This window comes from Larimichthys crocea, chromosome II (assembly GCF_000972845.2).
Source record: "Larimichthys crocea isolate SSNF chromosome II, L_crocea_2.0, whole genome shotgun sequence".
In the NCBI taxonomy this organism is placed as follows: Eukaryota; Metazoa; Chordata; class Actinopteri; family Sciaenidae; genus Larimichthys; species Larimichthys crocea.
Window position 1 is genome coordinate 9,666,029 of NC_040012.1, and position 14,161 is coordinate 9,680,189.

Consider the following 14,161-nt stretch of genomic DNA (forward strand, 5'->3'; position numbering starts at 1 on the left):
AAGAAGCGGTATAGTTTTTTTATATAAGTTTGATCAGCATTTCTGGTTTAAGTGCACAACAGGCTTAATCAAGACTGGAAAACACTAAGAAGTTACAAAGGCAGTGTACTAACTCTAGACATGTGTACTCAAAAACAATGGCAATTGGGTTGAGGCGGACGCATTGAATTTGACCCAAGTAGAGGGCCACAGAGCCAACATAAGCTGTTTCAACCCCTATTGTCCTCCCCATTTCCCCATTTTTGTTGTTGTATAATAGTATCGTAATTGATGATGTCGTGACACAAATGTATTTACCAAACTACACAAAGCGCACTATATTACAAAGTAATAAAATAAACCTCAAAAGGGGGGGCTACAGTTGGATAATACAGTTTTATGGAAATTAAAGTCCCTGTCCTATTTAGTTCATGTGCCTTTAACTAATAAGCGTGGGAATTTTGACTATGAAGGAAATTGCACTGATTTAAGTCAGTGACCATACACTTGACCTGCTAGGGGCCCCCCTAAAGCACTTCACACTCAGGGCCATGCTTATGTTAAAAAGGTCACAGGATAAAGCATTCGACTCTTTGAAGACTCTCTTGGTCCCCTGCACTAAGATTGCATTGTTGACCCACATTTTTTGCCTCCTCCTCCCATGTGGTGTGACTGTGGGGAACTTTAGTGTGATGTCATGTAAGCTGTGTTTATGCAATGATGAATGTTCGGCTTTTTTAGTATCTGACCATGCATTACAAGCTGTTACCAAAATTTTGATGATCAGTAAACTTATATAATCAAGCACAACATAGGCCCGTATTGGTTTGTGATTGTATCAGCATGAAGATTGATTTCACACTTATGGTTCTGTATATGAGCAGACCCACTTTTCTAGTTGACTAAATTACACAAAGTAATGATTAACATGGTGAACCTTTGGGCACTGTGGGGGCAATCAGATTCATAATCTGCACTGAGGGGATGGACCCTTAGGACGGCAGCGTATCAACCCCTGCAGTGCTACAGTGTGTGTTAATGGAGGAGGCACAAGAGTTGTTACGCAGTGATGAAGTTGACAGTCAGAGAACACTGGATTATTATATTTACGCACGAAACTGTATGTTCAAAGCTGCCTAGTACCTTTCGCCCTACTACTGTATGGCAGTTTATCAACTTTTACTTTTTTTTCTTTCTTTCCATTGCTTTACTTTATATTGTTGTTCTGTTTATACCTTATTCTTCTTGGATGTAAGAAATGCTACGCTCAGTTCTGAAAGCAACAACTTTTGTAATTGTCTTTGAATATGTTTATTTGTATTGTAGATTGATGATAGATAGCAGCATGCAAACATACATTAAACATACATTAGAAATCAACATACAACACAGTAGCCATACGTTAAAATTATATGATATAGTAAATAAACATAAAATAAAGATGAATCTAACGACAAAATAAAAGAGAATCTAACAAATAAATATAAAACAGTAAAAATGAATGGTGGGACATACAGTATAGTCAGTAATGAATCAATGTGTGAGTTTTTAGAAAAATAATGAGTGAAACAATTTGACTAGAATTGAGTTTAAGACAAAATGAAACAGTAAAACAATGTCATGATACAAAATAGCCAGTGTATAGTAAAATAGACAATTTAAGGTGACATCAGTATGATGTATGGCAGGTGGATGTATTAGAAGTTGTCTGGTTCAGGAAACTTATCCTCTCTGTCTTCTCACAGACTACAGCATAGAGTCAATCAAATAAATCTGAGTGTCCAATTAAATTATTTAAATAATAAGTTCATCCTGCTTTCATCTTTATAGATAGATAGATCTTTACAACACCTGCACCACCTGATCATGTCGTAGTCTCCTCTTCATGTCTCTATTTTTATTTCATTTATACCTTGCAGTTATTATTTATATAATGATAGATAGATAGATAGATAGATAGATAGATAGATAGATAGATAGATAGATAGATAGATAGATAGATAGATAGATAGATAGATAGATAGATCAAGTCTGAGTCCAAGAACAGATCCAGCTTTCTTGATGATCTTATCAAGTCTTATTAAGTTTCCACAATGCACATTTGCATAAGAGTCAATGTGTATATTTCTCACATCAGATCTCAACAGAAAAAAAATCTTTCCTGATATGGCCTGGGTAATGTGTTAGGAATGAAAGGATGCCACATCATTAATGGAAATGAAAACTATCAACCTACAGAGGGCTGAATTCAAAGACATTCCCAAAATCAAAGCAAAAAAAAATATGTGAAAGGCTAGTCCATTATGCCAAAATTTCTTTGTAGCAACTCATAATGGTACTCAGTAGTTTGTATGGCCTCCATGTGCCTGTATGCATGCCTGACAACGTCGGGGCATGCTCCTAATGAGACGACAAAGGGGCCAGTCAATGGTATCAATTCCTTCATCCTCTAGGAACTGCCTGCATACTCTCAAACCCAGGACCCACTTTCATTAACACCAAAACAGATGATAATGAAAATGATAAACAACCCCCACAGCTACTTACCTGACCAGATCAATATCCCAGAAGTTGATAAAAAATAAAAAAGTGTTCCTTACATTTTTTTGAGCAGTGTATATATATACTCTTTAAATATGTGTATAGTTATGTTCATGTTTTTATGTTTTTTTTTATGTCATGTTTGTGCTGTCATGTCCCTTGTCTTTAAAACTGTACTTATGTCCATATCTGTACGTACAATTAAGAGCAAAGTAAACCAGAGTCAAATTCCTGTGTGTATACACACACCTGGCCAATAAAGCGATTCTGATTCTGATTAATATTTAGTAAATTTAATACACAATGTGCAACAAACCCCATTCCTTCATAGATACAGTTTAATAGTCCCATTTTACATTTTACAAAAGGTTTGATAAAATGTGGTAATGCCTTTACTAAAGGGGAATAAATCAATTACTAATGTTTGACAGATCAGCAGTGGAAGAAAAAAAAGGAAAGAGGAAGTTCTACTGGAAAATATTTACATATTGGAGCCTTTCTAAATTTTATATTTTGACTACTTTGAACAATTAAAACAATTAATGAGTATTTTATTAGTAATTAATCTGACTATTATTAATGTCCATGTCCCACAGTCCATGGTGGCATTTTCAAAAAGTTTGGTTTTGTCATCAGATGTTCAGTCTTCTGTCATGTATATGCAGAAGAAAAGCATCAAATCCTCATATTTGAGAAGCCTGAACCGGCTAATGTTTGGCATCTCAGCTTTAATAATGGAAGAAAATCAAGTCAAAATAGACAGAGATTAATTTTCTGTTGATTGACTGGATTATTCCGCTACTTGTGCAGCTCGAAATGAAAGAGAGGTTTAGGGGAACTCTGCTTTAAAGCACTACCTTCATCTTAAATAATATTTTAGATGCTCATCATGTTTCTTATGTCCAATCTTTAATCTGAATCTCTTGGTTAGTTACCTCTTTGGGTGTTGGGTGGGTTTACACTTTGAGAAAGAGGATATAAGATTAGTATTTCTGGTTTTATGTCATTGATAAGACCAATTTTTGGGTTTCCAGGTTCTTAAAACTCTTTCTGGCCTGGTGTTTATCCTCCTCCTGCACGACCAATATCCATGTATTAAAACCTTATGAATGTTTATATTAATATGATTTAATTAATAGCACACAATACTAATATACATAATGATAATCATTTTCTGTTTTTCCCACCACTCTGTAGCATGCACTTTATACAGCAAGCAATGAGTGACAGTTTTTCCTTTGAACAATGAAGTCTATTAGAGCCTTATTAGACACCAGAGCCTGTTCCTGAACCTGACTATATGTAATGGCTTACTAATGCACACTAACCTTGAGAGACCGAGTAGAAAAAAATGCAGTAATTTTGGTCATTATAGTTGACAGCTTCATGAATGCAGAAAAGGACTGATTTAATTTGCCTCCAAATCACTGAGGATCTTTATGCACCATTAGACCTGTCAGCTGCACTCAAATGTGCTGCATTTTCCTCAGTGAGAAATATCTAAATATCTAATATCTAAAAGATTAAATTTGTAATTAAAAATGAAATAAAATCGTAGCCCACCCATGCAGAATTGACACCGGGCTTCAGTTCTCCACTGGTTGTGTCTTTAGCTTTGTCACTGCATTAGAATATATAATACCAAAATACTAAAATAAATAAAAACTTATCTGACTGCTTTTGACCCTTATTTAGTTAAACCTAAAATAACATTTTTTAACCACTAGGGAGCAGCAGAAACAATTGGTGAACACAACACTGACAAATCATCATTTTAAGTTAACGCAGCACACTTTTTTAGCAAATGTTGTTGTTATTTCACATCCAGCAGTTACAGAGCAGCATTATTATCTCTCTTTTACCTCTAGAGTTAAATATGAGGTGCATGTGTCTCAAGTTGCCTACTTCTATACTTAAACTTGCTATGTTGAGTACATATGCACATTCATGCCGTCAGTTATAGCAAAATGCGGTGTACGTACCATAAGCATCCGGATGGTGCAAAAAGTTGAGAGTGGATCGCTAAAACACTTCTTGCCCTCAGTGATCACCATTTTGGCTACATAACGGAAGGGGAGGGACCAACGACATTAATGTATCTGTTGAAGTTTCCAGTGGTTTCCAAAGAATACTGCAATATACAAATGCAAATTGTACATATGTTTTATATTTATAATTTGGCAGCCAAATGAGTGACACTAATGCTCCACAAGGTAGTTATTGCAAAGAAGAAGAAGAAGTGGTAAAATGTTGCGATCAGCATATCTGGTAAGTGCACAACGGCTGTAATCAAACTGAGAAAACACTAACCCTGCTGAAATTAGTATAGTATACGCAGTGTATAACATAGACATGTACTCACAAAAACAATGGAATTGGATGAGGCAGGACTGAATTGACCCAGTAGAGGGCCACAGAGCCAAAATAAGCTGTTAAACCCCATTTCCCCCACTTTTTGTTGTCTGTATGTAATAGTTAGTAATTTGATTGATCATGCACAAATTTATTTACCAAACTACACAAAGCTCACTATATACTAAAGTAATAAAAACCTCAAAAGGGGGGCCTACAGATTGGATAATAAATATTATGGAAATTAAGTCCCTGTCATTTCAGTTGATAATGTGCTTTAGCTAAAGTGGGAATTTATGGACATGAAGGAATGCCTGATTTAAGTCATGACATAACACTTGACCTGCTAGACCCTAAAGCACTTCACACTCAGCATGCTTTATGTTAAAAGGTACAGATAAGCCTTAGACTCTCTTGCAGACTCTCTTGAGTCCCTGACTAAGATGCATTGTTGACCCACATTATTGTTTGCCTCCTCCTCCCAGGTGGTGTGACTGTGGGGAACTTTAGGTGCCCTGTAAAGCTGTGTGATATGCAATGATGAATGTTTAGGCTTTTTAGTATCTGACCATGCATACAAGCTGTACCAACATTTTGTGCTGCAGTAAACTTATATAATCAAGCACAACTGTGCCCTTATATTTTTTTTAATTCATCAACATGAAGATTGATTTCCACATTATGGTTCATGTAGTATGAGCAGACACTTTTCTAGTTGACTAAATTACGACAAATTAACTGCTACATGGTGAACCTTTGGGCACTGTGGGGAATCAGAGTTCATAATCTGCACTGAGGGGATAGGACCTTAGGAGGGCAGCGTAAACCCCTGCAGGTGCTACATGTGTGTAATGGAGCAGTGATGAAGTCTGAAGCTCAGAGAACACTGGATTATTATATTATACGCAGAAACTGTAATGTCAAAGCTGCCTATGTACTTTTTTACAGACTGGTTGCACAGCAGACATTCTGACATGTCATATCAGGAAACTCAGGTGTGTTAATGATTTCTGTGTTCCACTTAGAGGAGATCCTGCTATTTTGTGTGCTGGTTCACTGTCACCGTTACTCTTAATTGGACGGAGCTGTCATCACTTTTATGAAGTCTGTGACAAATAAAATGTTGTTGTGGAACCAGTCCATTGTGTGTGTGTGTACCATCAGAAGTACAACACTCCAGTGTTTCAGCATGGATAAGAGTAATTCAACTGAATGTTAACTTGACGAGGCAGCTGGGCTCACGGGATCATGAAATCATAAGAGAATCCATCTTGCCAGGCAACACTGGTGAATTTCCACCGTCTGTTCTATTTTTCATCATGTGCAGGCGAACCTTTGTTTTCGGTAGCAAACCAGATTCAGATTCAGAACCAGATTCAGAATTCGAACCAAGGGACTGTGAAGGGAAGACTATGCGGCCAAGTGCCAAAACTGCAGTTCCTCAAATATCCACTTGAGGCTGGCTACAGAACAAATCAGTCTCCATAAGTCCATGTTAAAATGTTCAACTTCACAGCAGAAATAAACATGTTTACAACCTGTACAAAAAGTTTTGGCCTCTATAGCTAATTTCCCCGTTCATGACAACTGTACTGAGGGTGAATTTATATAGAACTCAACTGTTCAAATTATATTAAGGCTTACAGGTATGCATAATTAACAGTGTGGTCGCTTTGATTGACAGGTTGGTGCTGTTAGAGATTGCTTGTTTGAGCACTCAGGCGTCATTGGGCTCGCCTCAGGTCTGCCGATAATCCACATTTTTTGCCGAATCCAGTGCCTCAGATTTTGAGCTTCAAAACAGCTCTTCGGAAACCTATTGGTGACATCACCCATGTGCTGTCCATTCCAACTGACTTAGGATAGCTGTCTGCTTGAAAACAACCACAGCTAAAAACATGAGGTTGGCGTACATGCTGCTAACATCAGTTATATTAGAAGTGGAAAGTATTTCTTCAATGAGAGAAGAGCAAAGAATGGCACTGTCGATGGATGAGATCTTTTCACTCATCTACCGACATTCATTGATCTGATTAGTTGTGACACCAGCTCTCTACTGTGACCTGTGCCTGAGACGCACCTGTTCACAACATGTCCTTAAGCTCTGTTGTTGAATTTGCAGTCAGTGCAAATTCCTCTGCAAGGCCATCAACACAAAACGTCTCATAATTAGCAGAACAAGCCTCGGTCTTCTGCTTTTCAGTCAGCGGGCTCACCATGGAAACACTAACTTTGTGTCTGAGTTGAATAGCATTAATACAAAAACACTGAATCATTGGGGAGGTGGATTCATAATGTCATGGCTGTTTTGTGATGCTATTCCACATTTTTATCTCCATTCTCAAAAATCAGAAATGAAACGCCTTTCACATTTTACAGCTTTATTGTGACTTAGTTGCGCATGTATGAATTTTATGTTTTGACATTCAAAGCTTAAAGATACAGCAAAAATATCCAACGGATACAATGATACAATGCAGCATCACATTATACATATATGGCACTCAGACCTGGGCTGATTTGTGAATACAAACATAGGCTGAATTCAGCCGATCATCTGTTTGTGAATACAATCATGTTTATCGATTAAGTTACAGTATAAGAGGAGTGTAACCAGTGGGTTTGTACTCAGTAAGACTTTCATTTTTGCTACAATAACTTTAAGCAGTAAGCTTATACCAAGATATATTTTAATACTCAATTAAAGGATAAGTCATCACATAAATGGGTGTGGCTAATTGCTGAACTTTTAGAGCAGGCAAAATAGCTAAAGATAAGGCACACAAAACAAGGCACGAAAACACATCTTCTGCTATAACTACTGTATCATTAGATTTAGACAGATAAATATATGAATTGTTTAGCTTTACATTAAGAAAAAACCCATCACGAGCCTTTGTTTTGATTAATTCTGGTTGATCTGGCGACTCCTAGAAAAGCTACAGTAAAGAAACCAAGATAGTAAATCACTCACATGATTTTCTTTTTTTTTTTCACGAGTTTCACGAGGGCAAACTAAAAAAAAAAAAAAAAAAAAAAAAAAAAAGCATAGTTATCAAGCTGAAACGATAACAGGTTGAGCAGAGATTTACAGTAGAAACATTAAATTGCACTAACCACAAAAAGCCCTGTATGTCATTTTCATTGTCATCCGTTGCCTTGGAGCCCTCTGCACAGTTTTCATGTGTAACTGACTATTATTCCAGACAAGGCGAGAACATGCCAGGTTGACAGCACTATGTACAACATTCGACATCTCCTCGAGGAGACGTAGCATCACAGCTGAAATTGTTTTAAAGGTGTGGGAGCAGCGTGGGATAATAATAGTTTCTTAAAGCACAAAGTTTAGCTTTAAAGAACAGCAGCCGCTGATGTTTCAGCACTGAAAAAACCAATCATGTTGTCAAGGAGAAAATACTTTGGTTGAGTATCTTCTTGTGGTGAATTACAGAGGATGATCCCTGAGAGGTTAGAAAATATTCTACATGGGTTTACTGTTTAAGTTAGACTATCCACACATTTACAATACAACAAAGCACCAAACTACAATCCACTTAAAACACGATCAGTTTAAAATGCTCATAATGCAGTTTGTTCCCGAAAATGATCAGGGACTTGTTTTCATTCTGTGCACAAAATATGGTTGATCTTTTATATGCATGTGTATTAATCAAATTTAAGTGAAAGCCTATACAATTTACAGGTAAATAAAATGTGATTAAGCTACATAATAAAATACTTCTGGTTTGTCTTGTCTGGACATCTCGTCTTTTTCTTTATATCAACAATGTGAAAAATAATGTTATAATAATTTTAATACTTCAATTTTAGGGGATTTGATACATTACAAAATACTATACAGTGATTTAATATCCAGCTGGGCTGTGATCCTGGAGGCATCTCTGCATGTAGACAATCACTGTCTCGTAGACGTTCAATCTAAACTTCATTAAGGGATAAGTCCACTGTTATTCTGGATGTTTCTAAATGTCAGCAAATCCCACAAAGTCATTTTCAGACAGCACTCTGTAGATTTCTGCAAATATTACTCAGACAAGAGGAAATTGTGTATTTGTTTGGGACTATTTTCAGCAGAGGATGGATATACATTTGTTGGTCTAGTGAGTATTTCCAGTATCAGGATGGTTTATGTGGAATAACTCAAAATAAATGTTCATAATAATAAAGGGACATGTATGTTTCAGTTCATCTGTGTGGCTCATAAATGTTTGTAAGAGTTTTTGGACAACAATTAGGTAGTAACATCTTGGATCAATCCTTTGATGGTGTCTTTTGATGGGATTTGTTGGCAGTAATAAACATGTAGAATGTATGTAGAATATAATATAACATGTTTTTGTATAAATAACAACTACCGCTGTCTTTAGCATTTTCCTCAGATGGCAGTGGTGATTTGAGTCAATCCCAGGTCATTTGAGTTCTCCCAACCCTGATAGGGCGTGGAGGACATGTCCATGGCTAGTCATACAGGCCTGGCCTGCCTCATACCTCCCCGGCCTTCTGTGGGACACGAGTGGTCCCGCAGGGTGCTCCTCACCCGGCTCACCCCCTGAGAGTCTCTGTGTCCTTTGGCTCCGGGGCAGCAAAAGTCCCTGAAACACCTCTTGAAGTTCTCGTCCAGGAAGGCATAGAGGATGGGGTTGAGGCTGCTGTTGGTGTAACCCAGCGCCACGCAGAAGAAGTAAGCGGCCATGACAGCGGTGGTCTCGGGCACGTTGCCTGATAGCGCCTTGACTAAGATGAAGATGTGGATGGGCGTCCAGCACACCACGAAGACAGCGACCACAACCAACACCAGGCGTGTGATCCGACGCAGGTTGCGGTCCTTCTCGCGGGAGCCGGACAGGAGGCGCACGCTCTTCAGCCGCATGACCATCAGCGTGTAGCAGACGGTGATGATGATGACAGGTGCCACAAAGGCGAAGATGAAGACACAGATCTTCATCAGGGTGTCCCAGTAGATGTAGGGTTCAGGGAACTGTAGGGCACACTCTGTAGTCCCTGTTAAAACAGAGTTATCAGGACAGATTTGACCAGTTAAATACAGAGACACAATCAGAGCTGAAAAACAGTGTTAATTAATGTGCAGTATGTGTAAGCAATTATATCTTCTCCCATCAAATTTAAGTTATGGTTCTTAACTGCATTGCTAAAAAGTTAAGGAATCACAAATACATGCCCGATTTTCTGCCAACCGTCCACTAACAACCAAAAAAATCATCCTTGTGGTAGAAAAGTCCAAAAGTTCAAAGTCAGGAGGGTTCATCCTCTGGGAACCACAATTTTCCACAATAAATTTCATAGTGATCCATCTGATAGTTGTTGAGATATTTCAGTCTTAAGACTCACTAGCATGGCCAGAAACTCTAATCAGATCCTGTGATCAGGTTGTCCCTACAGAGACGTGAAGGCCAGAGTAGGATTCATCAGCTAGTCTAATAGTTCTGGGTAAAGTGCACCGTGCTTTATTGTGTGGAGGCTCTTTGTGAACACGAACAATCTATTAGACTGTTGATGAAAGAAAAAATCTTTCAAGCTCTATTCTCAACCCAGGAGGACCCATTATGCCTGTCATAGGTTCATTTAGTCAAGTAGCTGTAATGTGGGCTCTCATCAAACCTATAGAACACCCTCTTTAATTTTGAATTTGAAGGATGCTTTCTGCAGCCAATTGAGATAATTCAAGGCAAGGATGTTGGACTGCAGTGGGGCTTCAAGTCTGACATCCTCTGTAAGAGTCCATTTGCAGATGATCACAGTTATTTTGTCTCGATGGCAGACACAGGTGAAACAAACCAAACAAATATGAGTAGAAAGACTTTACCCCTGTTAAACATAAAGAAAACTCATACCATAACAGTGTGAATGTATAAAAAGGTGAAGATACCGTTATTTGTCTTCGTGCCTCCGAGTATCATGGCAGGGATCCCAGCACCAGACGACAACAGCCAGATGATCACATTGATGATCTTGGCCTTGACGGGCGTACGGAAATCCAGGGCCTTGATGGGGTGGCACACGGCCACGTAGCGGTCCACACTCATCATGGTCAACGTGAAGATGCTGGTGAACATGTTGTAGTAATCGATGGAGATGAAGACTTTGCACGCCACCTCGCCAAACGGCCAGGAGCTGAGCAGGTAGTCTGTGCTCTGGAAGGGCATGGTGGTGGTGACCAGAGCATCGGCCACAGCCAGGTTGAAGATGTAGATGTTGGTGGCTGTTTTCATTTTGGTGTATCTATTGTGGAGGGGTGGAGAGAAGGAAATATGAAGAGGTTGAATGGATTTGATTGTCATTTGTTTTTGTTCTTTAAAAGAAATCATAGGTTAGGTATCAATACACACAAACCATCACCTCTGTCAAGGTTGATCTCACAGCCAACATTTAAAAAATCTTATTATGAGCCTTGCAAGAGATAGAGCAGATGTGCGTGGAGAGGAAATATTGACATTGATGCACTCTGTTACACATTGTCATCTTTGGTGAGGAAAGGATTAGCTCAGGTTTCTGGATTCAGGAGTCAGTTTTCCAATACAAATAAATAATAATAATAAATCAAACTCCAAATAATTCTATTTAAGGCTCTGCGGGAACTCAGTACATCCACGACAGCAGCTGAACAAACACGCGTAAAGCAATTTCACCGCTATTAACTTCATACGCACTGGATTTCCTGTCGCTTTATGAGCCTGCATGCATGCGCTATAACGCGCTAAACCACACGACTGGCTTTGTTGTTGACACAAGTAGGAATAAGCTGTCATATTTCAAAGCTGAAAACTCACCTAATAATGACATACATCACCAAACAATTGCCCGCCAAGCCCACCACAAACACCACGGAGTACACCGCGACTATAATGGGGATGATGGGCGACATGGGCTCCGGTTCCGCGTCCCAGGTGCCATTGGGTGTGTAGTTGAAGGCGTCCGATAAGCCGGGTTGCCAGGTGAAGTTTGGGATGCACTCCTCCGGCTGTCCCGAGGGACACCTGTCCTCTTTGTAGATGTGCACCACGCCGCTTTCCATCGTGGTTGAACGCTGCCTGCACCGGCCGGGCTGCGTAAACTGACCGCTCAACTTAAGCAGATATCGGTCAAGACAGCTGAATATCCGATAGCTGCTACAAAAAAAATAAATAATAATAATCATAAAAACACAAGGGCAAATACTCTAGCATGGCTCCAGTGGAAGAAAAAAAACCGGAGCGCGCTCAAGGACACCAATACACAAGCGTAACACCACCTTACCTGTTTTTCTGCTTCCAAAAAGTTCCTTCAAATACAACAACACTGATGAGGAGTATCTAAGAGGATGCTCGGCTATTTCAAATCCAGATGCTGGGAATGTGGCACAAACAAAAGGTTTCTGGGTAGTTGTGGACGAGCAGAAAATGCACTGCCTGTGCCACCGCTGCGTCCCCGAAGGTGCGCACTGGAAGCCCGCACTGCTCATTCAGTGACATCAGAGGCTGAGCCAACAGATATGACAGCATCCAGCCAGCTGAACGGCTCTAACCACATACATGTCAGTCAGCTGAGAATACATTTAACACATACACACAAGGCTTTATTTAAAATTATTTTGCTTTTGTTTGTTTGTTGTTGTTTTTTTGCATAATTTCATGTAACATCAACAAACATCTGGATGCCTATTCAGCCATACAAACCTTAAAAAAACTTGTTTTTTTTACATGTTCATGAGTTAGTAAGTTACCTGTAGTACAGGTAGTAAAAAGTATTCCACAATATCATATTCACATCTTTCTGAAAAGGCTTAAATTCCCATCAATGCTGCCATAAGATGTTTCCTAGCAACTCCTGTGAGAACAGCCACTGCAATGCAAACATGCAGAGTCCTATCAGGCATTGAAGAGGCATGAAGTAAGAAGGCTACTCAACAGCAACCTTCAGATGATTGCAACTCTACCTGCCAGCAGCATCTGATTATAAACATTGCGGAAAATAACACAGGGCAGAAATGAGTACCATCGTAGAGAGGGGCCTTCAAATAAAAACTGCTCATTACCTCTGTGGCATGTTTTGACTCAATCGTGTTCAGAATAAGTTTAGAGGAGAAGAGAGGTGTTTTATGCTCAGCTCTCTGGGATCATGACTCACACCTTCCTCATGAGCAGTTTCTCTAAAACATTAATCAACTCATCAGTGGTGGACTCGAGATGTTTGAGGGGCAGGGGCGTACAAAATTAAAAGGACACCAGCTATGGCAGTGGTGCACCAGTTTGCAGAAAGTCGTGATGCATTTACTGTTTTATTATGTGACTTTCTCTGTTATAAAACACACGGGGGACTATTAACCTAACTGAAGGGCTCTCTGGAGGGGTTTTTATCTACCTTACAGGGCATTTTTGTAGCCTTTTTTATACACGGCCACACAGCAGCACTGAGAGCTCAAAATTAAAGAAAAAAAAAAAGTAGCTCTAAATAAAGAATAGACCCCAAGTCGACACAAATCACACACTATTCCTTTCTAACCACTCTCCCTTGTTTTTCCTCCCCCAACAGATAGGAGACAGATTTCAACCAGCACGTAATTAAGCGGTGCTGTTTCCTTTCCCCTCCTTTCAACACTTGTTGCTTAGAGACCCATCGTGGATAGGTGTTACTTGAGTGACAAAGCCTTTTTGTAGGTGTGTTTCTATTGTTAAGGGCCACACAGGTTTGACTTTATTTGTCAATACAAATATTTGATACAAGTTTGCTGTGATCCTCCTTCGACCTTGAACCTTCTGTAATAATCACATCTTTCTTCATACGGGAGCTGCGGTGGAGAAGGAAAGACATTTACAGTGTTTAACCACAACCCCTAATAATGTCGTACCAAAGGTCTGTTTGCGTACAGATACAATCTGCTGCTCTCCCTCTGGCACTTGAAACAGGTCATTTTATTCGAGTTCCAGAGGAGGAGAGGAAATGTTTGTTACGTGACCTCCAGTAGATGAGGTCGAGGATGAATTCCTTTTTTCCACATTTTACTGTCAAAATCTACCTAAGGGTGCTGTCTATTCAGGAAAAGTCATACAATTAATGGTTGCGTGATGAAGACCGGTATTCAGCACTGAGCTATTGGAGCTTGAACGTTTCACACATTGAGAAAAATATGTATTTGGGTGTGAAAAAACAGTTTTCCCAAGTGTTACACACAAAGCCCGGGTCTGTCAAGTGTGCTTTAGCAGGTGATTACTGTGTATTTTGTCTTTCATTTATGCTTGGATTTGAAAATTGTCACGGCTCTCCACTTGCA

General features: G+C 39.3%; 1 protein-coding gene across 1 annotated transcript; it reads right to left on the minus strand.

The window, feature by feature from the left end:
* Positions 1-8,542: 8,542 nt before the first annotated feature.
* Positions 8,543-12,323, minus strand: oprk1 (opioid receptor, kappa 1). The gene is made up of 3 exons (XM_027288219.1): positions 11,682-12,323; positions 10,781-11,133; positions 8,543-9,894 (listed from the first exon to the last, which is right to left on the minus strand). The coding sequence occupies exons 1-3, from the start codon at positions 12,047-12,049 to the stop codon at positions 9,356-9,358; spliced, it is 1,260 nt and encodes a 419-aa protein (XP_027144020.1). The 5' UTR covers positions 12,050-12,323; the 3' UTR covers positions 8,543-9,355.
* Positions 12,324-14,161: the final 1,838 nt, after the last annotated feature.

Excerpts from the sequence above, each read along its gene's own strand:
- oprk1 (XM_027288219.1), bottom strand. The coding sequence starts at position 12,049 with ATGATTATTATTATTTATTTTTTTTGTAGCAGCTATCGGATATTCAGC. Across the intron at positions 11,134-11,681 it reads GTGATGTATGTCATTATTAG|ATACACCAAAATGAAAACAG; the intron begins GTGAGTTTTCAG and ends CCTCCACAATAG. Across the intron at positions 9,895-10,780 it reads AGGCACGAAGACAAATAACG|GGACTACAGAGTGTGCCCTA; the intron begins GTATCTTCACCT and ends CTGTTTTAACAG.